This window comes from Podarcis filfolensis, assembly GCF_964270895.1.
Source record: "Podarcis filfolensis genome assembly, chromosome: 18".
In the NCBI taxonomy this organism is placed as follows: domain Eukaryota; kingdom Metazoa; phylum Chordata; class Lepidosauria; order Squamata; family Lacertidae; genus Podarcis; species Podarcis filfolensis.
This window is the reverse complement of record NC_139622.1, coordinates 8,123,603-8,148,108: the sequence shown is the minus strand read 5'-3', so window position 1 is coordinate 8,148,108 and position 24,506 is coordinate 8,123,603. Positions and strand designations below refer to the sequence as shown.

General features: G+C 47.4%; 1 protein-coding gene across 3 annotated transcripts in view; it reads right to left on the bottom strand.

The window, feature by feature from the left end:
- Positions 1-3,565: 3,565 nt before the first annotated feature.
- Positions 3,566-24,506, bottom strand: part of CERS4 (ceramide synthase 4) — a 102,854-nt gene continuing 81,913 nt past the window's right edge. For 2 of the 3 annotated variants that reach the window (XM_083594778.1, XM_083594776.1), the window contains exons 5-11: positions 19,082-19,139; positions 18,006-18,056; positions 15,274-15,366; positions 13,772-13,900; positions 11,473-11,579; positions 9,170-9,326; positions 3,608-7,696 (exon numbers count right to left, since the gene is read on the bottom strand). In XM_083594778.1, coding sequence (XP_083450904.1) covers positions 7,508-7,696; positions 9,170-9,326; positions 11,473-11,579; positions 13,772-13,900; positions 15,274-15,366; positions 18,006-18,056; positions 19,082-19,139 — 784 coding nt within the window. In that variant the 3' untranslated portion in view covers positions 3,608-7,507. Of the gene's footprint in view, positions 7,697-9,169; positions 9,327-11,472; positions 11,580-13,771; positions 13,901-15,273; positions 15,367-18,005; positions 18,057-19,081; positions 19,140-24,506 lie in introns of all 3 variants that reach the window. The other variant, XM_083594777.1, reaches the window with a different exon arrangement.

The window sequence follows — 24,506 nt, the reverse complement described above, 5'->3', positions numbered from 1 at the left end:
GGATAATATGGTCTGAAGCTCAACATCAAAAAAAGCTAAGATCATGGCCACTGGTCCCATCACCTCCTGGCAAATAGAAGGGGAAGAAATGGAGGCAGCGAGAGATTTTACTTTCTTGGGTTTCACGATCACTGCAGGTGGTGACAGCAGTCACGAAATAAAAAGACGCCTGCTTCTTGGGAGAAAAGCAGTGACAAACCTGGACAGCATCTTAAAAAGCAGAGACATCACCTTGCCGACAAAGGTCCGTATAGTTAAAGCTCTGGTTTCCCCAGTAGTGATGTATGGAAGTGAGAGCTGGAGCATAAAGAAGGCTGATCGCCAAAGAATGGACGCTTTTGAATTCTGGTGCTGGAGGAGACTCTTGAGAGTCCCATGGACTGCAAGAAGATCAAACCTCTCCATTCGGAAGGAAATCAGCCCTGAGTGCTCACCAGAAGGACAGATCCTGAAGCTGAGGCTCCAATACTTTGGCCACCTCATGAGAAGACAAGACATCCTGGAAGAGACCCTGATGTTGGGAAAGATGGAGGGCACGAGGAGAAGGGGACGACGGAGGACGAGATGGTGGGACAGTGTTCTTGAAGCTACCAACATGAGTCTGACCAAACTGTGGGAGGCAGTGGAAGACAGGAGGGCCTGGCGTGCTCTGGTCCAGAGGGTCACGAAGAGGCGGACACGACTAAACAACAAAGTTAATAGGAACTGCCATTCAAATGGTCTGCGTGCACCACATCGTGTGATCAATTATGTGGGGTGAGGCTTACCTGCTCTCTCTCCCCCCCATATTTTATTCAAGTGGGCACACCTGGCTCTAATTATTCTTAATGGGACTTAAATTTGGCTGTGGGCTGGGGGGGGGGGAGCGAGACACGCTGTCTTCGTTTTGGTGGCTCCAAGCATCTTCCTTGGCTCAGGAGGACGGGGCTCCTTTCGGAGGGAGTTGGGGGCTCATGTAAATTTGCTGGGGGCTGCAGCACTAGGAAGCATTGGTTGACTGGGGGCAGGGTGGTGTAGTGGTTAGAGCAGGGCTGGCCTAAGTTGTTTTGGCCACAAAATGACACCTTTCCACCCACTGCCAAGGAAGAAGGGGTGAGTGATTTGTAACAAGGTGGGGAAATCAAATCAAACAATCTTACCTTTGTGGGGAAAACAGAGAAATGTTATTGGGTGACAGAGAAAAAGCGGAACTGCTCAACAGCTACTTTGTCTCGGGCTTATTCAAATCTCCAGGGCTCTTAGGGACACGGGTAGTGCTGTGGGCTAAACCACAGAGCCTAGGACTTGCCGATCGGAAGGTCGGAGGTTCGAATCCCCGTGACGGGATGAGCTCCCGTTGCTCGGTCCCTGCTCCTGCCAACCTAGCATTTCGAAAGCACGTCAAAGTGCAAGTAGATAAATAGGTACCGCTCCGCCGGGAAGATAAACGGTGTTTCCGTGCGCTGCTCTGGTTCGCCAGAAGCGGCTTAGTCCTGCTAGCCACATGACCCCGAAGCTGTACGCCGGCTCCCTCGGCCAGTAAAGTGAGATGAGCGCCGCAACCCCATAGTCGGCCACGACTGGACCTAATGGTCAGGGGTCCCTTTACTTTTTACTAGGGCCTTATGAGCTACATCCATGCATACTAAAGGACCTTGTGGATGCAATTTCAGAACCTTTGTCTATGATTTTTGCTTTCAGACCTGGAGGTTCCACTGCAATGATGGTTCAAATCTACCCAGACTTCTGGGCCTCCTTCAGGAATTTGCCCAAGCTCACTTTAAAGTTTGTATCTGTGGTTTCATCTGCTCACGTCGTTGGGCATCTGCCATAGGACCATCACAACTTGCAAGTCTGTTTAACATCTATATGAAGCCACTGCAAGGGGTTCTGGAGCACAATGCCATTCGTATTGCTGATTGCACACGTCTATTCCACCAAATGATTTGAATAACGGGACACGGGCATCTGTATCCCATAATGGGACACGGGTGGCGCTGCGGTCTAAACCCCTGAGCCTCTTGGGCTTGCCGATTGGAAGGTTGGCGGTTCGAATCCCCACGACAGGGTGAGCTCCTGTTGCTCTGTCTCAGCTCCTGCCAACCTAGCAGTTCGAAAGCACACCAGCGCAAGTAGATAAATAGGTACCACTGCAGCGGGAAGGTGAACGGCGTTTCCGTGCACTGCTCTGGTTTCCATCACGGTGTCCTGTTGCACCAGAAGCGGTTTAGTCCTGCTGGCCACATGACCCGGAAAGCTGTCTGCGGACAAATGCCAGCTCCCTTGGCCTGAAAGCGAGATGAGCGCTGCAACCCCGTAGTCGCCTTTGGCTGGACTTAAGCGTCCAGGCATCCTTTTTATTTATTTATTTATTTGAAAGCACAAAATCCTGGACATAGGAATGTCCAAAGGAATCCTGGGATCAAATCAGAAACCGTTGCGGCTACTTTGAATCCGGGAGTGTCTCTCAAAAATAGAGACATTTGGAGGGTCTGCGTTCAGGTCAACCTTGCAAGCTTCACAGACACAAACGCCAGCTCCCTCAGCCTGAAAGCGACCTGAGCGTCGCAACCCCATAGTCGCCTTTGACTGGACTTAACTGTCCAGGGGTCATTTACCTTTTAACCTTTTATGATTTGAAGAAGCAGAGTTGGTGCAAATTCTGGACCAGTTGCGAGTTGAATAAAGGCCAATAAAGGGAGAGGGTCCGGTTCACCGGATGGAGGAAAGTTTCTAGCTTTAATCATCTACGTGCGCTCTATGTGGGGCTGCCTTTGAAGGTGACCCGGAAACTGCAATTAATCCAGAATGCGGCAGCTAGACTGGTGACTGGGAGCGGCCGCCGAGACCACATGACACCGGTCTTGAAAGACCTACATTGGCTCCCAGTACGTTTCCGAGCACAACTCAAAGTGTTGGTGCTGACTTTTAAAGCCCTAAACGGCCTTGGTCCAGTATATCTGAAGGAGCGTCTCCACTCCCATCGTTCACTGAGATCCAGCGCCGAGGGCCTTCTGGCGGTTCCCTCCCTGCAAGAAGTGAGGTTATAGGGAACCAGACAGAGGGCCTTCTCGGTAGTGGCACCCGCCCTGTGGAACGCCCTCCCTTCAGATGTGAAGGAAATAAGCAGCTATCTTCTCTTTAAAAGACATCTGAAGGCAGCCCTGTTCGGGGAAGTTTTTAATATTTAATGCTGTGTTGTTTTTAACGCTTGATTGGGAGCCGCCCAGAGTGGCTGGGGAAACTCAGCCAGATGGGCGGGGTATAAATAATAAATTATTGTTATTATTATTAATCGTGCCTAGAATGTTTTTAAATATATATGTGAATAGTGCTTAGAGGTTAAATAACAGGTTTTTTTTTTTAAATGAATGATCAGTTGGAATGGAAACTGCCCATTGGAAGGCTCAGATCTCAACTGCAAATTATCATTCTGCGTCTGGGGCTGTGGCCTCTCTCCCGATCTATAAAAGCAGAATATGAGAACATAGAAAGAGCTCTAGCCATCTTGTCCAGGATTCTGTTCTCACAGCACTCAACCGCATGCCACAATGGGAACCCCAAAAAGCATTGCTGCCTCTGACGCTTAAATCAATGCACTTTTAATAAGATCGACATCACAGTCCTGTTGGTGGAAGGGGGGAAAAGTCCTTTAATCTTGCCTTGATGGAAAATCGACGGCTCCCCCCAGTGGTAATTTTGAGGAAAGACACATATTAGTCTGTTCAGAAGCAGCTAGACAGGTCATGATGGCATCTGTATCCCATTCTAGAACCAACCTCCCAGACCAGGTCCCCGGTTACAGTATCTTTTGCATTGTTTGGTTACACGTGCATTCGCCAAGAGTTAACAGGTAGCTCCTCCCTGACATGGAGCGGTGTCCGACAGCCAACATGCAGCAGCAGTTAGTACTTAACAGCATATTGGATTGCTGGCATGCAGGAGTGGGTGGAATTTGACGGCACACAATGAGATGTTTGCACTTTTTTCGTGTGTGAATGTTCCTAGATTCGTTACTGGAAGCTGTTCTGGTCTCTCCCCAACCCCCACCAATATATGTTGGTCCCTGAGGTGGAATAGGATCCCAAGAGCAGCTCTCCTTCGGGGCCCAATCCACCACGGCATTCTCCTATAAAAGGCCCATTGAAATGAACGGAAGGAGTTGATCCTGGCCTGACACTCCGATTCCAGCAGAGCTTTGCTTATGGGAATGCCAATTATTGACCAAAGGTAAAGAGAACCTCGGTGCTGTTTTTTTTTAAAACAGATCTACGAAGCGGCAAGGAGAGCTGAAAACAATGCCAGCGTATTTAACTTCTGGCAAACCCTGGGTTTCAGATAGTACATAGGTAGACGAGTCTCAGAAACCTGGGGCTCAATTTTCCCAGCCCTTTTGTGGTTATGGCGGCACACTGACCAGAAGTCATGTATTTAGAATTAACTCTGCAAGTGACTACAGTTGGTGCCTTGGTTCTCAAACGCCTTGGTACTCAAACAACTTGGAACCCAAACACTGCAAACCCGGAAGTAAATGTTCCGGTTTGTGAACTTTTTTCGGAAGCCAAACGTGCTCCGTTTTGAGTGTTACGCTTTTGTTTTGAATGTTACGCTCCCAGTTTGAGTGCCATGCTGAGGTCTGTCTGTTTTTGCTATGTATTTTGCTATGTATTATGGCTCTTTTTCTTTTTGTGACTGTGTGGAACCCAGTTCATCTACTGACTGATTGGGTGACTGCAGTACATAGTTTATTGCTTTCTTTTTATGGATCAATGGTCTCGTTTAGATAGCAAAATTCATGTTCAATTGCTGTTTTAGGGGTTGTTTTTAAAAGTTTGGAACGGATTAATCCACTTTGCATTACTTTCTATGGGAAAGCGCACCTTAGTTTTGGAACACTTTGGTTTTGGAACGGACTTCTGGAAAGGATTAAGTTTGAGAACCAAGGTACCACTGTACTTAATTCTGACCACATTAAGCCTCCTGACGTATATTTTCCTCTAGGAAGCTTACAATTTGGTCAGCATCGAGCATATATTTCCAGAGTTGACGCTAAATACATTACTTCTGGTCAACGAGACACCATAGCCATGAAAATTTGTGTCTCAGGTTTTTTAGACTCATCTACCCATGTACAAAGGGACACGGGTGGCACTGTGGGTTAAACCGCAGAGCCTAGGGCTTGCCGATCAGAAGGTCGGCAGTTCGAATCCCCGCAACGGGATGAGCTCCCATTGCTCTGTCCCTGCTCCTGCCCACCTAGCAGTTCAAAAGCACGTCAAAGTGCAAGTAGATAAATAGGTACCGCTCCGGCGGGAAGGTACACGGTGTTTCCGTGCGCTGCTCTGGTTCGCCAGAAGCGGCTTTGTCCTGCTGGCCACATGACCCGGAAGCTGCACGCCCGCTCCCTCGGCCAGTAAAGCGAGATGAGCGCCGCAACCCCAGAGTTGGTCACGATTGGACCTAATGGTCAGGGGTCCCTTTACCTTTACCCATGTACTATCTGAAACCAAAGGAATGAATTGGTTGCCAGAAGTGAAAAAATAAATATTTCAGTTCTCCTACCCCATGAATGAATATGTTAGGGACAGACAAGGGCTGTTGGTCTTCATCTCAGTCTATCTGAAGGGCTTCCTATTTTGGCTGTCCTCTTTTGGAAACTGTACGCTGGGGAACCTGGTGCCTTTCAGATATGGTTGTGACCTCCAACATCAGCCAGCACTAGTCAGAGATGATGGGGCCAAATAGGATCTCAACAGCATCTCAACCTTCCTCATCCCTAAACTCCGATGGACCTCTTCTCTTGGCCAAATCCAGCCACCCCTTTTCTCACGATCTTACCTTCTGTGGAAATTGTGCACCAAAGACCCCCAACCCCTTGCGGTGGGCTGTGTCGTCAGGCCAGACTCACACGCCTCATCCTCCGGCGGCTCTCCAAACCAGCTTTTTAAAGATCCCATTGGGATTCAATCGGGGTACGTTTAAGAACGGCGAGAGCGCCTCTGAGCGCACGCGGGGTGCGTTTCTCATAGGGCACAAGCCAAAACTGCGGTGGTGATGTTGGAAGGAGGGGGCGGAGGGGGGAAGAAGTTTCTTCTCCTGGCATGTCCCACGGAGGACCTTACGGTCTTCAAACAAAAACATCTTGGAGATCTCACAGTGAGGTTAGACTGGCCTCAACCAGAGCCAGGGCTTTTTCGGCTGTGGCTCCGATCTGGTGGAACGCTCTGCCACAAGAGATTAGGGCCCTGCGGGGCTTGACATCTTTCCACAGGGCCTGCAAGACAGAGCTGTTCCACCAGGCCTTTGGCCAGGACGCAGCCTGACTCCCTCCTTTGGCAATCTTCACAGAACTTCTAGCCCAATGGTTGCCATCAATTTGATTTGGAGTAATCTTTTAATGAAATGATTTTAGAATGTTGCACTGTTTTATTGTTATGAGCCGCCCTGAGCCCGGCTTCGGCTGGGAGGGCGGGATATAAATAAAAATGTATTATTATTATTCGTGTTTCCGACGGGGATGCGCCAAGAGCGAGTGGATTAAAATGGAGAGAGGCAAATAGTTTTTTGCTTTTTGTTTTGCTTTTCTTATCTGCAATGAGTTTATTGGTTCCAGCAATTTAGTGCACCCTCTCCCTGTCTAGGTCACTGGAATGGGGACCCCAACTCTCCCCTGTGCTCACCCCCCCGCAACCCGTGCTCAGGAAGAGGTTCAGTCCTGACGCTTTTTCCTCGGGATTAGCCAGTGGTCCGCTCAACACAGACGTAATACGCTCACAAGAAGCAGCAGTGGCAGCGGCAGCAGCAACAACAACAACACCATCCCCTCATCGTCTCGTTTCTTCTTCCCAAAGAGACAGCAGTGTCCTTCTCGCTCCCTCTCCTGGAGCTCGGCTTCAAAACACAGACTTTCAACAGCATCCTTTGTCCAACGGCGACCCACCGACGACTCGCCTCCTCCTTCTTGGCTAACCCCACAACCCACCGCAAAAAAAAAAACCCAGGCAGACCGAGGACTCGGTACCCGCGTCGCCTTGGGACGCATCGCCGCGTGCCCTCGGGACGGAGGCTCGGCCCAGCTTCCGCGAAGACGTCATCGCCTCCCACTCCCACCCCTTTTGATTGAGGACCTGGGGTCCCTTGTTGTTGAACCCGCCCGCTTTTCCAGCTGGCGGAAGCGAAAACAACCGATTGGGTGGGATTCGAATGGGTCCCTCGCCCACCCAACAGCCTTGCCAAGCTGTACTCAGGACCGGCTGAATAGAACGGGGGAAGGCTGTCTTTATATTCCACCCTACCTCACCCCCCACGCCAGACCTCGCGGCGACCGACGCCACCCACAGGATAATATTGCGAAAAGAAGCACAGTCCTTTTGTTGGTTTTGTTTTGTTGTTCCTGCAGGGAGCAGAGGATTCAGCTAGGAGGCTATGTTCGCGCCCTCGCGGGCCTACAAGGAGGAAAGACAAGCTGGTATGGACACAGGGGCAGGGTTGGTTAAGGGGCTGGGCAGTCGATGGCGCCTCGCTCGAGTTATCTGGTTTTGGCGTCCCCATTGGCAGCAGGGCTCCTGCCGTTCAGTTGCAGCGGGGGCTCCTTGCTGATGCAGCTGCCAGTAGGCTCTGAGTGGATGGCGCCATTCCTCTTGGCTTCTTTCACCTGCGCTGCCTCGTCGTCGCCCTTCTCGCTTTCGTCCGAGTCGCTCCGGAGATCCTTCTCCATCTGCCGGGAGAGAAACAGCGTTGGTCAACGGCGGCGGCTGCCCCTTTCCCTCTCCTCCGCTTGTGCGGTTCGATTTGGAGCACTGACAAAGGGTATTCCTTGACCGGGGCTGGAGGAACCATTGAGCAAAATCAGCCTGTGCTTTAGGCAGCAAGGGCACCACAGAAATCTCCCATTGTCAGGAGCGTCTCCACCACCATCGTTCTACCCGGACACTAAGGTCCAGCTTTGAGGGTCTTCTGGCGGTTCCCTCGCTGCGAGAAGCCAGGTTACAGGGAACCAGGCAGAGGGCCTTCTCGGTGGTGGCACCTGCCCTGTGGAACACCCTCCCACCAGATGTCAAAGAGATAGGCTCTGGTTATCTCTCGCTTGGACTACTGCAATGCGCTCTATGTGGGGCTACCTTTGAAGATGACCCGGAAACTGCAATTAATCCAGAATGCGGTAGCTAGACTGGTGCCTGGGAGCGGCCGCCGAGACCACATAACCCCGGTCTTGAAAGACCTACATTGGCTCCCAGGACGTTTCCGAGCACAATTCAAAGTGTTGGTGCTGACCTTTAAAGCCCTAAACGGCCTCGGCCCAGTATACCTGAAGGAGCGTCTCCACCCCCATCGTTCAGCCCGGACACTGAGGTCCAGCTCCGAGGGCCTTCTGGCTGTGAGAAGCCACTTAGAGGCAACCAGGCAGAGGGCCTTCTTGGTGGTGGCACCTGCCCCGTGGAACGCCCTCCCACCAGATGTCAAAGAGTAAAACAACTACCAGACTTTTAGAAGACATCTAAAAAATTTAATATTTCAACAGAATATTAAAATACAATAACCTATTAAACACTAAAAGCTTCCCTAAACAGGGCTGACTTCAGATGTCTTCTAAAAGTCTGGTAGTTGTTTTTCTCTTTGATATCTGATGGGAGGGCGTTCCACAGGGCGGGTGCCACTACCGAGAAGGCCCTTTGCCTGGTTCCCTGTAACGTCACTTCTCACAGGGAGGGAACCGCCAGAAGGCCCTTGGCGCTGGACCTCAGTTTCTGGGCAGAATGATGGGGATGGAGACGCTCCTTCAGATATACTGGGCCGTTTAGGACTTTAAAGGTCAGCGCCAACACTTTGAATTGTGCTCGGAAAAGTACTGGGAGCCAATGTAGGTCTTTCAAGACCGGTGTTATGTGGTCTCTGCAGCCGCTCCCAGTCCCCAGTCTAGCTGCCGCATTCTATACTTGTAATTAAGCTATAAAGGGTTGCAGCCCCTGTTGCTCAGAGTAGGCGCATAGAAAATAGCGGGCTAGCTTAGGCCTGTGAATTTCTACTCTTGAGTAGAACTTGGTCGGCTACATCCCACAGCAAAGCACAACCACGGCAGAACATCGATAATGAAAAACAATTAATAAACAATTCCATTAAAACTTGTATAATTTGACTTAGGCAAACGGTCGCACCCGCCCACCAACCCTCACCCGATTTCGGTCCCTACCGTTCCACTTTTGACAAACTTGTAGACCATGTGGATGATTAAGAAAGACCAGAAAACGTGGAGAAGTTGGAGAATCATCAGAAGGGCATTCATGAAGTAATAGCCAAAGAAAGGTTGGTAGAGTTCCATTGAGTAGTAATACGTGTTGTAGATGACCCTGCGAGGAAGTTGCAGAGATTAATGCAGTGGTACCTCGGGTTACATACGCTTCAGGTTACAGACTCCGCTAACCCAGAAATAGTACTTCAGGTTAAGAACTTTGCTTCAGGATGAGAACAGAAATCGTGCTCCGGCGGCGCGGCAGCAGCAGGAGGCCCCATTAGCTAAAGTGGTGCTTCAGGTTAAGAACAGTTTCAGGTTAAGTACAGACCTCCAGAACGAATTAAGTACTTAACCCGAGGTACCACTGTAACAAAAATAGCATTCCACAGCCCTTCCTTTAGTCTGACACCAGTTAAAAAACAACATAGTTCAAAAGAAATTTCCACCACAAGCGAGTCGTAAAAATGTGCATATTGATTGTCTAAGTCTGGGGTCAGCAAACTTTTTCAGCAGGGGGCCGGTCCACTGTCCCTCAGACCTTGTGGGGGGCCGGACTATATTTTGATGAAAAAATAATGAATTCGTATGCCCCACAAATAACCCAGAGATGCATTTTAAATACAGTGGTACCTCAGGTTACAGACGCTTCAGGTTACAGACTCCACTAACCCAAAAATAGTGCTTCAGGTTAAGAACTTTGTTTCAGGATGAGAACAGAAATCGTGCTCCGGCGGCAGTGGGAAGCCCCATTAGCTAAAGTGGTGCTTCAGGTTAAGAACAGTTTCAGGTTAAGTACGGACCTCCGGAACGAATTAAGTACATAACCTGAGGTACCACTGTAAAAGGACACATTCTACTCATGTAAAAACACCAGGCAGGCCCCACAAATAATTGAGAGATGCATTTTAAATCAAAGGGCGCATTCTACTCATGTAAAAACACGGTGATACCTGGACCATTTGCAGGCCGGATTTAGAAGGCGATTGGGCCGGATCCAGCCCCCGGGCCTTAGTTTGCCTACCCATGGTCAAAGTCCAAGGCATGCCTTCTAAATGTCCCTATTTTCTTGGGTCATTTGCTAGACTTACAGAAGCGGTCTCGGTTTCTGATTTGATCCCAGAATGGAAGCAAGTGTTCCGGTTTGCGAACATTTTTCGGAAGCCGCACGTGCTCCGTTTTGAGTGTTATGTTTTCGATTTGAGTGTTACGCTGAGGTCTGTCTGTTTTTGCTATGTATTTTGCGTTTTTGTGGCTCTTTTTGTTTTCGTGACTGTGGAGCCCAGTCCAGATGGATTGTGTGACTGCAGTACATTGTTTATTGCTTTCATTTTGTGGATCAATGGTCTCGTTTGATAGTAAAATTCATGTTCAATTGCTGTTTTAGGGGTTGTTTTTAAAAGTCTGGAACGGATTAATCCGTTGTGCATTACTTTCAATGGGAAAGCGCGCCTTGGTTTTGGAACACTTTGGTTTTGGAACGGACTTCCGGAACGGATTAAGTTTGAGAACCAAGGTACCACTGTATAACATAAATAGATTGGTTCGGGTCCTACCGTTCGGAGAAAACGAAACTGCTCCATCTCCCATAGAACAGCCCTTCAGATCCCTATCACATATACTATCTCAATCGCGTCTTCCTTGAGCTAAAAGTACGCAACTTTCTCAACCATTCCTCATAAGGCTTAGTTTTCAGAGGCCCGGTTGCGCTCTACACACGTTCCAGCTTGTCAATATGGATTATTCAACCAATTTGTTGATTGCTATACTGATTAAAGGTAAAGGTAAAGGGACCCCTGACCATTAGGCCCAGTCGTGACTGGGGTTGCAGCGCTCATCTCGCTTTATTGGCCGAGGGAGCTGGCGTACAGCTTCCGGGTCATGTGGCCAGCATGACTAAGCCGCTTCTGGCAAACCAGAGCAGCGCACGGAAACGGCGTTTACCTTCCCACCGGAGTGGTACCTATTTATCTACTTGTACTTTGACGTGCTTTCGAACTGCTAGGTTGGCAGGAGCAGGGACCGAGCAACGGGAGCTCACCCATCGCGGGGATTCGAACCGCCGACCTTCTGATCGGCAAGTCCTAGGCTCTGTGGCTTAACCCACAGTGCCACCCTTTCTATACTGCTTAATATATATCAAAAATCTCTCTAAGCGGTGTGCAAAACAACAACAACGAAGCAACAACAGACAGGTTCCACCCACCACAGCAGGGGGAAAACCATTTTCCAGTCCTTGAGATATTTGAAGGTGTCTTACTTACTTGTAGGGGAAAATAACCAGGCGGGTGAAAAGGAAAACAGCAGAGAAAGTGAGGAAAAGGATGTCACATACACGGCGCCATTTCAGATAGTTGAATATCTTCGTGGGCTGGAGAAGGATGCGGGGAGAGACGGGGGGAGGAAAACGACAGAGGGACACAAATGAGGTTTCCTTTGCAACTACTGTCCAGCTTGTGACCGGACTGCAAAGTTTCTCTGAGTTTTCAGTGCAAACTCCAAAGATCACAGTGAACTGCAGTGGTGGCTTGTGTCCTTTGGGGTGGGTGGAAACCAGGGAGCCCCACAGGTAAAGGTAAAAAAAGGTAAAGGACCCCTGGATGGTTAAGTCCAGCCAAAGGCGACTATGGGGTTGCGGCACTCATCACACTTTCAGGCCGAAAGAGACGGTATTTGTCCACAGGCAGCTTTCCAGGTCATGTGGCTAGCAGGACTAAACCACTTCTGGCACAACGGGACACCGTGATGGAAACCAGAGCACACGGAAACGCTGTTTACCTTCCCACCAGAGAGGTACCTATTTATTTACTTGTGCTGGTGTGCTTTCGAACTGCTAGGTTGGCAGGAGCTGGGACAGAGCAATGGGAGCTCACTCCATCACGGGGATTCGAACCGCCGACCTTCTGATCGGCAAGCCCAAGAGGCTTGGTGGTTTAGACCACAGCGCCACCTGTGTCCCAACAGTAGGCGACACCAGAGCCACTGATTCTCATATTGCCCCCTCCTGCTCTTCCCTGCTGAGTTCTGCAAAGGGCAACTATGGAACTATGGAAGTCTATGGAAGAAAAATAATCTGCCCCCTCAAGTTGGCATAACCAGACAGGGCGCTTGGACTGGCTGTGATTGGTAGGGCGGTTTGCCACTCACCTTGTTATAAAATTTCAGGGTGCCCTCACATACCCGTCACACACTCCCCAGGTATGGCAAAAAAAATATTTCTAAATATATCTGGCAAGGGGGAAAACCCGAGAATAAAATATTGATAGATGCAAAAGAAAGAGGTTTTTCCCCTTGCCAGATATGAGATTATATTATGAGGCATCCCGTCTTTGTTGGCTGAAGGAATGGATGACATTAGAGAATTCACATATATTAGACCTAGAAGGTCATGATAATATTTTTGGCTGTCACGCTCATCTATGGTGCGAAAAGGTGAAAGTCCGTAGGGATTGAAATCAATTTCCATCGGAAGGGGGGCCGATACAGGGTTCAGCATCCACATCTAGGTATTGGGCAAATTCACATGAGAGGATACATCCAGGGCCGGCTTACCCATAGGTGCTAGGGGTGGGGGCACCCGGGCGCCGGGCTCTCAGGGGCGCCAGGCCGAGAGTTCAGAGCTGAGATTTGGAGTCGGGGGATTGAAGAGCCAGGCCAGCTGACAGCCGAGTGGAGCAGAGCCTGTCGGAGCGTCACAGGCTTTTCTGCTGCGGGCACTGAGGAAGCCAGCCGACTCTGCCCTTCTGGGATTGGCGGGCCGTCGAGAGGCCCACCCAGCGCACGCACGCTGCTCACACAAGGCGCATAACTTCCCTGCCAAGCCTCTGCGGGGATTACTCTCTTCCCACAGTGGCATAGCTGTCAACCGTCCCTTATTTGGTGGGAAAGTCCCTTATCCCAGCGCCATGTCCCGCTGCTGTCCCTTACTGATGATGTCCCTTAAATTTCCCGGGTTTCAAAGGAAGCAGCTCCTCTCCCTCCCTCCCTGCTGGCCAGGGAGGAGGGAGGCTCCAACTGTGTTGCTTGGCTGCGTTGCTCACCCAATAAGGAGTCTAAGAACGACTGGGGGGTGGAGCTTGCATGCCTTGTGCCGATCAAATCGGCCGCGTTGCCTGGGGACTCGCCTTTGCTCAGCGCTTCCCAGCGGAGAGGAGACGGTGGTTTCCCTTGCTGCGTCCCCTTTGCCGGGTTGCTGTGCTGTGGGAACCACCGCTTGAGGCTTCGTTTGGCTGCAGGCTGGGCTTTCTGCCTTTGGCTCAGAGGGGCTCAGAAGCTGAACATACCTGTGCCCTGAAAATCCCTTATTTTGGCTACTGAACCCTTGTTTTTGAGGCTGCTGGTCCCTTATTTTCAAATCTGTAAGTTGACAGCTATGCACAGTGGTAGGGGAGAGAGTTGCATGCCCCCCAAAAAAGCTTAACAACTTTGGCCTGCCTGCCCCCCAAAAATGGGGGCGCTGGGCAGTTTTTGGCACCACATAAAGACAGCCCTGGATGCATCAAACCACCAGGCTAGGCCAGCCCCTCCGGGTTTCCCTCCTTCTGGGGCTGCGGCGTCGCTTACCTCCAGGAAGCAGTCGGACGCATCGTGAATGACCATGACGAGGGTGCCAATGCGGATGTAGTTGGCACAGTAGGAGAAGCTGATGAGGAAAATCGTGGCTGCATGGTGGACAATCTGCTCGCTGAAGTCCTGTAGTAGCGGGGGAAGAGGAAACAGCAATAGAACATGTTAAGTTGTGGGTGAACATATCAGACGACACAGCGATTCTTCAAACAGCTCTTGTTTATTCACAGGCCAGAACAGAACTGAACTGAAGGGTTCAGCCAGCCTGCTTATATAGAGCTCCACTACAACGTAACTGTAACAATTTTCTAAAACTATCCAATCACTGAACATCACTTTCAATCCCTTATTTGCATAACTATCTACAGTATCCCCCTGCTGGCCCAGGGTGAGAACTTCAGTACGTAACAGAACGGCTGAGGATGCAAGATGGATATATCGTTGGTATCTAACTGGCAAAAACGTATACAGTGGTATCTCAGGTTACATACACTTCAGGTTACATACGCTTCAGGTTACAGACTCCGCTAACCCATAAATATTACCTCAGGTTAAGAACTTTGCTTCAGAATGAGAACAGAAATCGTGCTCTGGCGGCATGGCAGCAGCAGGAGGCCCCATTAGCTAAAGTGGTGCTTCAGGTTAAGAACAGTTTCAGGTTAAGAACGGACCTCCGGAACGAATTAAGTACTTAACCTGAGGTACCACTGTACTTAATTCAACTCCCACCATCCCTAGTTAACAGGACCAGTGGTCAGGGATGATGGGAATTGTAGTCTCAAAACAGCTGGCGGGTGAAGTTTGGCCGTTCCTGCCCTATTTACTCAAGTCTAATGCGCCATCGAATCTAATGCGCATCTTAAATTTCCAGAACCTTGAAACCCCCCCCCAAAGGTATTTGCGGGCGAATTTAAATGTACCAATGCGTGCCTTAATTTCCGCGAACATACCGTATTTTTTGCTCTAGAGGACTCACTTTTTCCCTCCTAAAAAGTAAGGGGAAACGTGTTTGCGTCTTACGGAGCGAATGCAGGCTGCGCAGCTATCCCAGAAGCCAGGACAGCAAGAGGGATTGCTGCTTTCGCTGCGCAGCGATCCCTCTTGCTGTTTTGGCTTCTGAGATTCAGAATATTTTTTTTCTTGTTTCCCTCCTCCAAAAACTAGGTGCGTCTTGTGGTCTGGTGCGTCTTATAGAGCGAAAAATACGGTAATTTGGCCGAAAAAAGCGAGTGTTCGAGTAAACGTGGTATTCATCGGGGGAAGGTTTTCACCGGGCACCTACAGATAGGCAAGGAAGGAGCCCAGTGAGTTTCCCAGGGAGTGTTCCGCAGACGGGGAGCCACCACAGAAAAGGCCCCGTTCTCGTGTTGCCACCCTCTGGACCTCTCATGGAGGAGGCAGACAAAGAAGGGCCTCAGAGGATGAATGTAGAGTCTGGGACGGTTTATAGGGAGAGAGGCACTTCTTCTCTTTTCCCCCCGCCCAATGCTTCTACTCACTTTTCGCTTGATGTCAAATGGCAGCGTGAAGACCAGCGAGCAATAGAACGACAGCTCCAGCATGTAGTAGCTGAAGATGGAGGGCAGGAGAGGCTGTGGTGCCGCAAACGAGAGGCGCAGGAAGGAGAGAGAGGAGGAACGTTATTCCGGAAAATCTGAAAACGAATCTCAAGACTAGATTACTAGCCGTGGGCTTTGCGTAGGGATTCCCTTGGGCCCGGTCTGGAATCTCAGTTCATTTGCATTTAATAATAATAATAATAATAATAATAATAATAATAATAATAATTTATTATTTATACCCTGCCCATCTGGCTGGGCTTCCCCAGCCCCTCTGGGCGGCTTCCAAAAAATATTAAAATACTGTAATACATCAAACATTAAAAGCTTCCCTAAACAGGGCTGCCTTCAGATGTCTTCTAAAAGTCTGGTAGTTGTTGTTCTCTTTGACATCTGGTGGGAGGGCGTTCCACAGGGAGGGCGCCACCACCGAGAAGGCCCTCTGCCTGGTTCCCTGTAACTTGGCTTCTCACAGGGAGGGAACCGCCAGAAGGCCCTCGGCGCTGGACCTCGGTGTCTGGGCTGAACGATGGGGATGGAGACGCTCCTTCAGATATACTGGACCGAGGCCGTTTAGGGCTTCAAAGGTCAGCACCAACACTTTGAATTGTGCTCGGAAACGTACTGGGAGCCAATGCAGGTCTTTCAAGACTGGTATTATATGGTCTCGGCGGCCGCTCCCAGTCACCAGTCTAGCTGCCACGTTCTGGATTAGTTGTAGTTTCTGGGTCACCTTCAAAGGTAGACCCACATAGAGCGCATTGCAGTAGTCCATGCGAGAGATAACCAGAGCATGCACCACTCTGGCGAGGCAGCCTGCGGGCAGGGAGAGTCTCAGCCTACGTACCAGATAGAGCTGGTAAACAGCTGCCCTGGACACAGATTTGACCTGTGCCTCCATGGACAGCTGTGAGTCCAAAATGACTCCCAGGCTGTGCACCGGGTCCTTCAGGGGCACAGTTACCCCATTCAGGACCAGGGAATCCTCCACACCTGCCCGCCTCCTGTCCCCCCAAAACAGTACTTCTGTCTTGTCAGGATTCAACCTCAATAATAATAATAATAATAATAATAATAATAATAATAATAATAATTTTTATTTATATCCCGCCCTCCCCAGCCAAGGCCGGGCTCAGGGTGGCTCACAAGCAATAATAAAAACAAGTTGAATGAATACAACTTAAGAACAAGATTAAAATACAACATTAAAATGGTAGTGCAGAAATGAATGAAACAAGACGCTGTATTGTTTTTAATGTTCGGTTGGAAGCTGCCCAGAGTGGCTGGGGAAACCCAGCCAGATGGGCGGGGAATGAATGAATGAATGAATGAATGAATAAATAATAATAATAATAATAATAATAATAATAATAATAATAATTAGCGTCAGCCATCAGCCATAGCAATAAAGCAGGCATGTCCAAAGTCTGTTTTGGGGCCTAATTCAGCCTTCAGCCCTAAGAAAGCTCCACAACTTCAATCCTGAAACTTCAACAACTTTGGTTGGCCCTCACGCACTTTCACTTCATCCAATCTGACCCTCTTTGAAAAAAGTTTGGGCACCCCTGCAAAGCAACACTATGATAAACAGAGAATAGAAATAAAAAGTCAATTATATAAAACACATTTTAGGGTTTTGAATCAATAGTCAAATAGCGGGTGTTATTCTGATTGCCCCAGCTAAAAACCTTGCCGCCTTTGCTGTCGCCTGCTCATCTTGATCTGCCAAGAGAAAGGACATGGTGGCAGTGGTTGGGCAACCCGGAATGGACAATAAAAGAGGGGTGATAATCTCATTCCTCAAGTCTTTATAAAGAGGGCAAGCCAGAAGGGCATGCGCCACCAATTCACGACTGCCATCTCCACAGGGACATAAACGTTTTCCGTGTGGAATCTGTCGGAATCGTCCGTCAAAGCCCAGCCAAGGGCAATACATTCAATCTTGCGAGAGTAAAATCCCATCTATGTTTTAGAATTGCTAGGTTATGCAGATAGGGTGCCGGAGAGTCAAAATGGGAAGGTGGAAAATAGTCATGCCATGGGCAAAATTTCCTTATTGTGGCCCAGTTGTTCTGACGCTCGATTATCATTTAAGGTAAAGGTAAAGGGACCCCTGACCATTAGGTCCAGTCGTGGCCGACTCTGGGGTTGTGGCGCTCATCTCGCTTTATTGGCCGAGGGAGCCGGCGTACAGCTTCCGGGTCATGTGGCCAGCATGACTAAGCCGCTTCTGGCGAACCAGAGCAGCGCACAGAAACGCCGTTTACCTTCCCACAGAGCGGTACCTATTTATCTACTTGCACTTTGATGTGCTTTCGAACTGCTAGGTTGGCAGGAGCAGGGACTGAGCAACGGGAGCTCAGCCCGTTGCAGGGATTCGAATTGCTGACCTTCTGATCGGCAAGTCCTAGGCTCTGTGGTTTAACCCACAGCACCACCCGCGTCCATGATTATCATTTAGGCGCTGACAAATTGGACCGTTTGCTTTACTAAAACCCAAAGTGAGTAGCTGTTGGGATAAAGTGAAGTGTCTGAGAGACAATTTTAGCCCAGGCGCTCTTGCGACAATCTTGCAGCAGATTCTTAGTGCAGAAAGTATTGATCTGATGTGTAGAGATCTTTTCTATTCCGATTAATTCGAGAAGCTTCTCGGAAGCTTCTCGGCTGCTTACCTGTTGTGGATATCTGACCCAACATTCACGGTGGTCCCAGAACCAGGGTTTCTGCAAGGAGACAAAAATCTGTAAGAATAATTGCACATTTCTCTATTGTCCCATAGGCCCCATAGAAAGAGGGGTGGCAGCATACAACTTTAGGGCCAGATGTTGGGATATTGGGTGTGGAGAGCAAGGGGTGTGGCCGACTCTGGGGTTGCGGCGCTCATCTCGCTTTATTGGCTGAGGGAGCCGGCGTACAGCTTCCGGGTCATGTGGCCAGCAGGACTAAGCTGCTTCTGGCGAACCAGAGCAGTGCACGGAAACGCCATTTACCTTCCCGCCAGAGCGGTACCTATTTATCTACTTGCACTTTGACGTGCTTTCGAACTGCTAGGTTGGCAGGAGCAGGGACCGAGCAACGGGAGCTCACCCTGTTGTGGGGATTCGAACTGCCGACCTTCTGATCGGCAAGTCCAACAGCGCCACCCCCATCCCTTTACAACAAATACATCATTATTAATATCACTTCGTTATCCCCGACTTCCCTTCCCCTGCATTCTGCGGTTCGTTAAAATTTCCCCTATTTGACTGTATATCTGAAATACCCCTTTAGCCTTTGATTTCCCCCTTCTGTCTTATTTATTTTATTAATCTTTCTGTGCTCTGATTATTCTAATAATCTGCTGGCGTTTTAAGATGTTTACAAAATTTCCTTCACGTATTCCGCAAATTTCCCCCAGTTCTTTCTTAAAAGCCGCCCATTCACACTGCCTCTGTGTTATCTGGATTGAGCTTTGGATCGCCGCGGTCTGGCTGCTGTTTTGGCATCAGAGACAGCAGCCTCCCTTTTGGATAAGGAGCTACGAAACTGAAAAGTTTCCCTTCAGATGTGAAGGAAATAAGTAGCTATCTTATCTTTCAAAGACATCTGGAGGCAGCCCTGTTTAGAGAGGTTTTTAATATTTAACGCTGTATTGTTTTTAACACTCAATTGGAAGCCAACCAGAGTGGCTGGGGAAACTCAGCCAGATAGGCGGGGTATAAATAATAAATTATTATTATTATTATAAAGTGTTGTTGTTGCAACTCACGTCGTGAAGGACTGCCAAACCAGTGCAAAAGGACGTGTAGTAAAACGTGCACCTCCAGCTGGAAGAGAATAAGAAAAATCAGGGCAGATCTGTGAATTCATGACTCAGGAGCAGGACTAAGTCAGACGAACACCAAACAAGAGTCCAATGGATACAACTTGTTTCTTTGTTTTAATAAATAATAAATTTTATTAGCATTTTCCACACAACAACAGCACGAAAAATATCAAAAAATAACAATGCACAAAACACAAAAACCAGCAAAACAAATCCGTATCTTACAAGTTAATAATATAAACACTAAAAAGAAAAACCAAAATTGACTTCCACCAATCCCACAGCACCTCCTTTACCTCTCATTGTATCACGCTGTTCTCCTTATCATCTCTATCCTAGCATCTAGATATAAATCCCTCTTTCTTATCCTTTCACTTCACAAGGTTATTCCAGACTCAGCCAGATTTCTGTCCTCAAACCTTGGCTTTTAAGGTATTCATTTAGGCGCTCCCATTCCTTTTTCACTTCACTTTTTGAATTTTGTCTTATTATATCTGTCAATTTGGCTAATTCTAAATATTCTGAAAGCTTACATAACCATTCTCCCCTCGTGGGTAACTGATTCTCTTCACTGGATACAACTTGAGTTCTCCCAATATTCCACAATATGGTTTTGTCTTACAGGGCACATTTTTTATTTGCTAACTTGGCTGATATACTAACTTGGCTACCTAGACAGCATCTTAAAAAGTAGAGACATCACCTTGCCAACAAAGGTCCGTATAGTAAAAGCTATGGTTTTCCCAGTAGTGATGTATGGAAGTGAGAGCTGGACCACGAAGAAGGCTGATCGCCAAAGAATTGATGCTTTTGAATTCTGGTGGTGGAGGAGACTCTTGAGAGTCCCATGGACTGCAAGAAGATCAAACCTCTCCATTCGGAAGGAAATCAGCCCTGAGTGCTCACTGGAAGGACAGATCGTGAAGCTGAGGCTCCAAGACTTTGGCTCCAAGACTCTTCTCATGAGAAGAGAAGACTCCCTGGAAGAGACCCTGATGTTGGGAAAGATGGAGGGCACAAGGAGAAGGGGACGACAGAGGACAAGATGGTGGGACAGTGTTCTCGAAGCTACCAGCATGAGTCTGACCAAACTGCGGGAGGCAGTGGAAGACAGAAGTGCCTGGCGTGCTCTGGTCCAGGGGGTCCCGAAGAGTCGGACACGACTAAACGACAAAACAACAACTTGGCTAATATGTGGATTTTTGTTGTTGTTGTTATGCACACTTCTTCCTAGTAGAATTACTTTTGTGCAGGTCACTTGCCTGGAGATCTGCATTGCAAAAATTCTGGGAAGCGTGAATTTTGGAAAGACGGCAGTGTTTCAAGTCCGTATATTGTGCATATTAAAAAGGTTGGTCTTAGAAGGAGCATTGAATTCAGTTTCACCCACATTCCTAGTTCAGATACACATTTTGTCTCATTCAGTGCTGGATTTATGTATAAGCTAAACAAGCTATAGCTTCGGGCCCCACTCTCTTGGGGGCCTCCAAAAAAATTTAAAGGAAAAAAACAACCTGGATGTAGATTTCCAAAATATAAGATAACAAACAAATAAAATAAAACCGACATAGAGCAACAATGGCAAAGGGCTTGAGATACGTATTAGGTCCATCAATTACCATATAGCACATATTCAACACAAAAAACAGTGGCAATTTGTTGTTTACAAAGGACAGCTGGACATATAAAGGGCCCCATTACCTTCAGTAGCTCAGGGCCTCATCAAATATAAATCCCGCCCTGGTCTCATTGTACAGATTTCTAAGTGTGTATCATGTTTAGAGACGTTTTTAATGTTTGATGTTTCATGGTGTTTTTAATATTCTGTTGGGAGCTGCCCAGAGTGGCTGGGGAAACCCATTCAGATGGGTGGGGTATAAATAATAATAATCATCATCATCATCATCATCATCATCATTATTATTATTATGCTAGATGAGGGCCTCGGTCCAGTATACCTGAAGGAGCGTCTCCACCTCCATCGTTCTGCCCGGACACTGAGGTCCAGCTCCGAGGGCCTTCTGGCGGTTCCCTCGCTGCGAGAAGCCAAGTTACAAGGAACCAGGCAGAGGGCCTTCTCGGTGGTGGCGCCCTCCCTGTGGAACGCCCTCCCACCAGATGTCAAAGAGAAAAATAACTACCAAACTTTTAGAAGACATCTGAAGGCAGCCCTGTTTAGGGAAGCTTTTAATGTTTAATAGGTTATTGCATTTTAGTGTTTTATTGGAAGCCGCCCAGAGTGGCTGGGGGGACCCAGCCAGATGGGCGGGGTATAAATAAATAAATAAATAAATAATAATAATAATAATAATAATAATAATAATAATAATAATAATTATTATTATTATTATTATTATTATTATTATTATTATTATTAGGGCGGTCCAACCTTTTATACCAAGTGGGTTGCAAGAAGTGCTTTGACACAGAACCCAGAGACCATACACTGAATTAAATGTCCATTAAAGTGTTTGCAGTATATTTATTATTATTTAATAGGCACAATTAATATATTTAAATGTAATCAAATATGTACAATTAAACACACAATTAATAGATTTAATGAATTTAATAATTAAACAGATTTAATACGCCATCAGGTGCATGCGCTTTCGTTGACAGCACATGACACAAAAAGATGTTTAAGGTTTTAGGATGTTGCTAGATAATGCAGCCGATGTGGAAATACGAAGGATAATTAAGTTCTGCTTTTGTGTACTATGCTCGAACCTCTATTGGCATACGGACAAGATTGCAGCAGAGCTGAGTGCAATAAAACCGCTCCGCAAAATTTGCATCTAATACTTTTGTTAATGTTGCATAATGTTCACAAACCCTTGTGTTCCAAAAACCTGGCTGCTGTCTCCATCTAATCTCCATCCTGAGTAAACACCAGGAAGGATAACTTTTATCTGAGCGCCACTCCCTGTAACAACCAACTGATTAGTGAATTTAGATTGAACCGTCTGATACCGGGGGCTGTGCAAAACAACAGGCAGGGCTGAGTCTAGATTATATGATAAAGGTAAAGGTAAAGGGATCCCTGACCATTAGGTCTAGTTGCGGTGACTCTGGGGTTGCGGCGCTCATCTCGCTTTACTGGCCGAGGGAGCCGGCGTACAGCTTCCGGGTCATGTGGCCAGCAGGACTAAGCCGCTTCCGGCAAACCAGAGCAACGCACGGAAACGCCATTTACCTTCCCGCCGGAGCGGTACCTATTCATCTACTTGCACTTTTGACGTGCTTTCGAACTGCTAGGTTGGCAGGAGCAGGGACCGAGCAACAGGAGCTCACCCCGTTGCGGGGATTTGAACCGCCGATCTTCCGATCGGCAAGTCCTAGGCTCTGACCATATATATATATATATATATATATATATATATATATATATTAATAATATTTATTAAAATTTCAGAGGAGATACAAAAATATAAAAAGAAAAGAAAAAGAAGAAGAAGAAGAAAAGACAAAAAGATACAAAATACAGAAAAATAAAAATAAAAATAGTTAAAAACAAATCAGTCATTCCATATCCTATCTTTCATCTGCCCATTTCCCTGACTTCCTCACACCTCCCTTTTTTGTATCCTGATTCAGTCATTGTTTCAGCAAATCCTTTCTATATTTTATCTTATAACCAATTAATTGACTCTATACATCCTACCCATCTTTCGCCATATTCTGATGTTCAATTTACCTTACTTTATTTAACCTTATCTTACCATAAAATACCTTAGCCTTATCTTAGCATAAAATACCGTAAAATACCTTAAAACTTAAAAACTTAATTCTTATTTATCCTTATATCATTTCTGCTAAAGCCAGACAATTTCATTCCAACATTCCCCCTAATATTCATTAATTTTACACTAATTCCCAAAATAAAAATTTTTCTTTATAGACTCTTCCAGTTTTCATCCAACGTCCCTTCTTCCTGGTCTCGGGTTGTGTCAGTCCTTATTATCCAATTCCATCTAGTCCATCAACCTGGTAGTCTGATATCCGAGGCTCTTAAGTCTCTTCCATGCCCCTTCTGCCGATCTTTTTCTTCTTGTTTATGCTTGCACTTTTCCTTGTCTTTTGTTGGTCTCTTTCTTAGTTTCTTTCCTTTCTCCTTAGGGAGTAGGTCTCCGGGGAATTTCCATCCATACTCATGTCCATCTCCCCACGTCAAACCATCCCATTCCCTACATTCCCACTCCCCACAGTCATCAATATAATCCAAAAGATCTTTAGCAGCATATTTCAAAATCTCTCCAAAGTTGAGTTCCTCCTCAGCTCCAAATTCCTTCAGGCCTAATTCAAGTTCATTCTTCCAAAACAGCGGCTTATACTCCTGCAGGGCCTCGGGTCTCACCATTTGTGTTGCTTGAGGTAGCACCGTAGCTTCCTCCATTATTATCTGGCCTTGCATTTGCCCAGTCGAACCAGTTTCCTGGATTGGTCCCTGTATAATTTCTATGTCAATATTCCCTATTTGTCCACATTCACTAGTTGCAACAGTCATCGAATCCAACTTCTCATTCATCAAATCCACCTTCTCATGCAACTGCTCCAGCAAAGCACTTGTCTTGCAAAAAGCAAGCACCAGGACTTCTTCCAAACACATTTTTATTCAAGGTCACAGTCTGGTCCCACGATGTTAATCTCGCAGCTGTGAAATCCCCAAGTCAACTGCAGCAACAATTTGACAAGCTCCCTCTAGAGGATACAATTTCTATTTGTGTCCATCTTTTTAAATCATGACCAACAAAGGAAAGTTACTTTCAGTTTTCAAATATTTTGTTTCTTCAGAATGCAAAAGGCAGCAGTGGAATCAATTTGTTTCTCTTTTTTCTTGCTATCTGTCAAAATGTTCCATTCACAGTCAATGAACGTCTCCGATAATTTCTGTCTCTGGCACCCCGTTCCCAGGTTTGAGACGGTGGAAACTTATTTTCCTTTACTCCCTCTCCAGCAGGCTTGAACAGTTTAATTCCCCCCCCCCTTTTCTCCTGCTTCCAAGGGGGTTTTAATGGTTATAAATGAAGGAAATTTCGACCTTTGTAAAGCGACTTTCCAGGCTATTAGCTTACAAGATTTTTGCTTCAGTCTATTTACAGAAAGCGGAAGGCGGACTTCCTGTTTTGAACCTTCCCGCTTCGGTGCCAAATTAAAATATTTCTTGATCCAATTTTCCGTTTCTACTCATGGGTACTTGTTTAGAATCCAATTGTCGACAGGAAAAAGTCAGCGCTCTCCGGCAATGGCAATGCGGCTTCCCTCCGTGAAAACAGCAGTCAGTTCGCAGCACCGCGCCGATCACCCTCCTTCGCTCCGGAGCCCCAAAATGGGGTTCCCCGTGAATAGGGGAGGCGCTCCTGGTGCT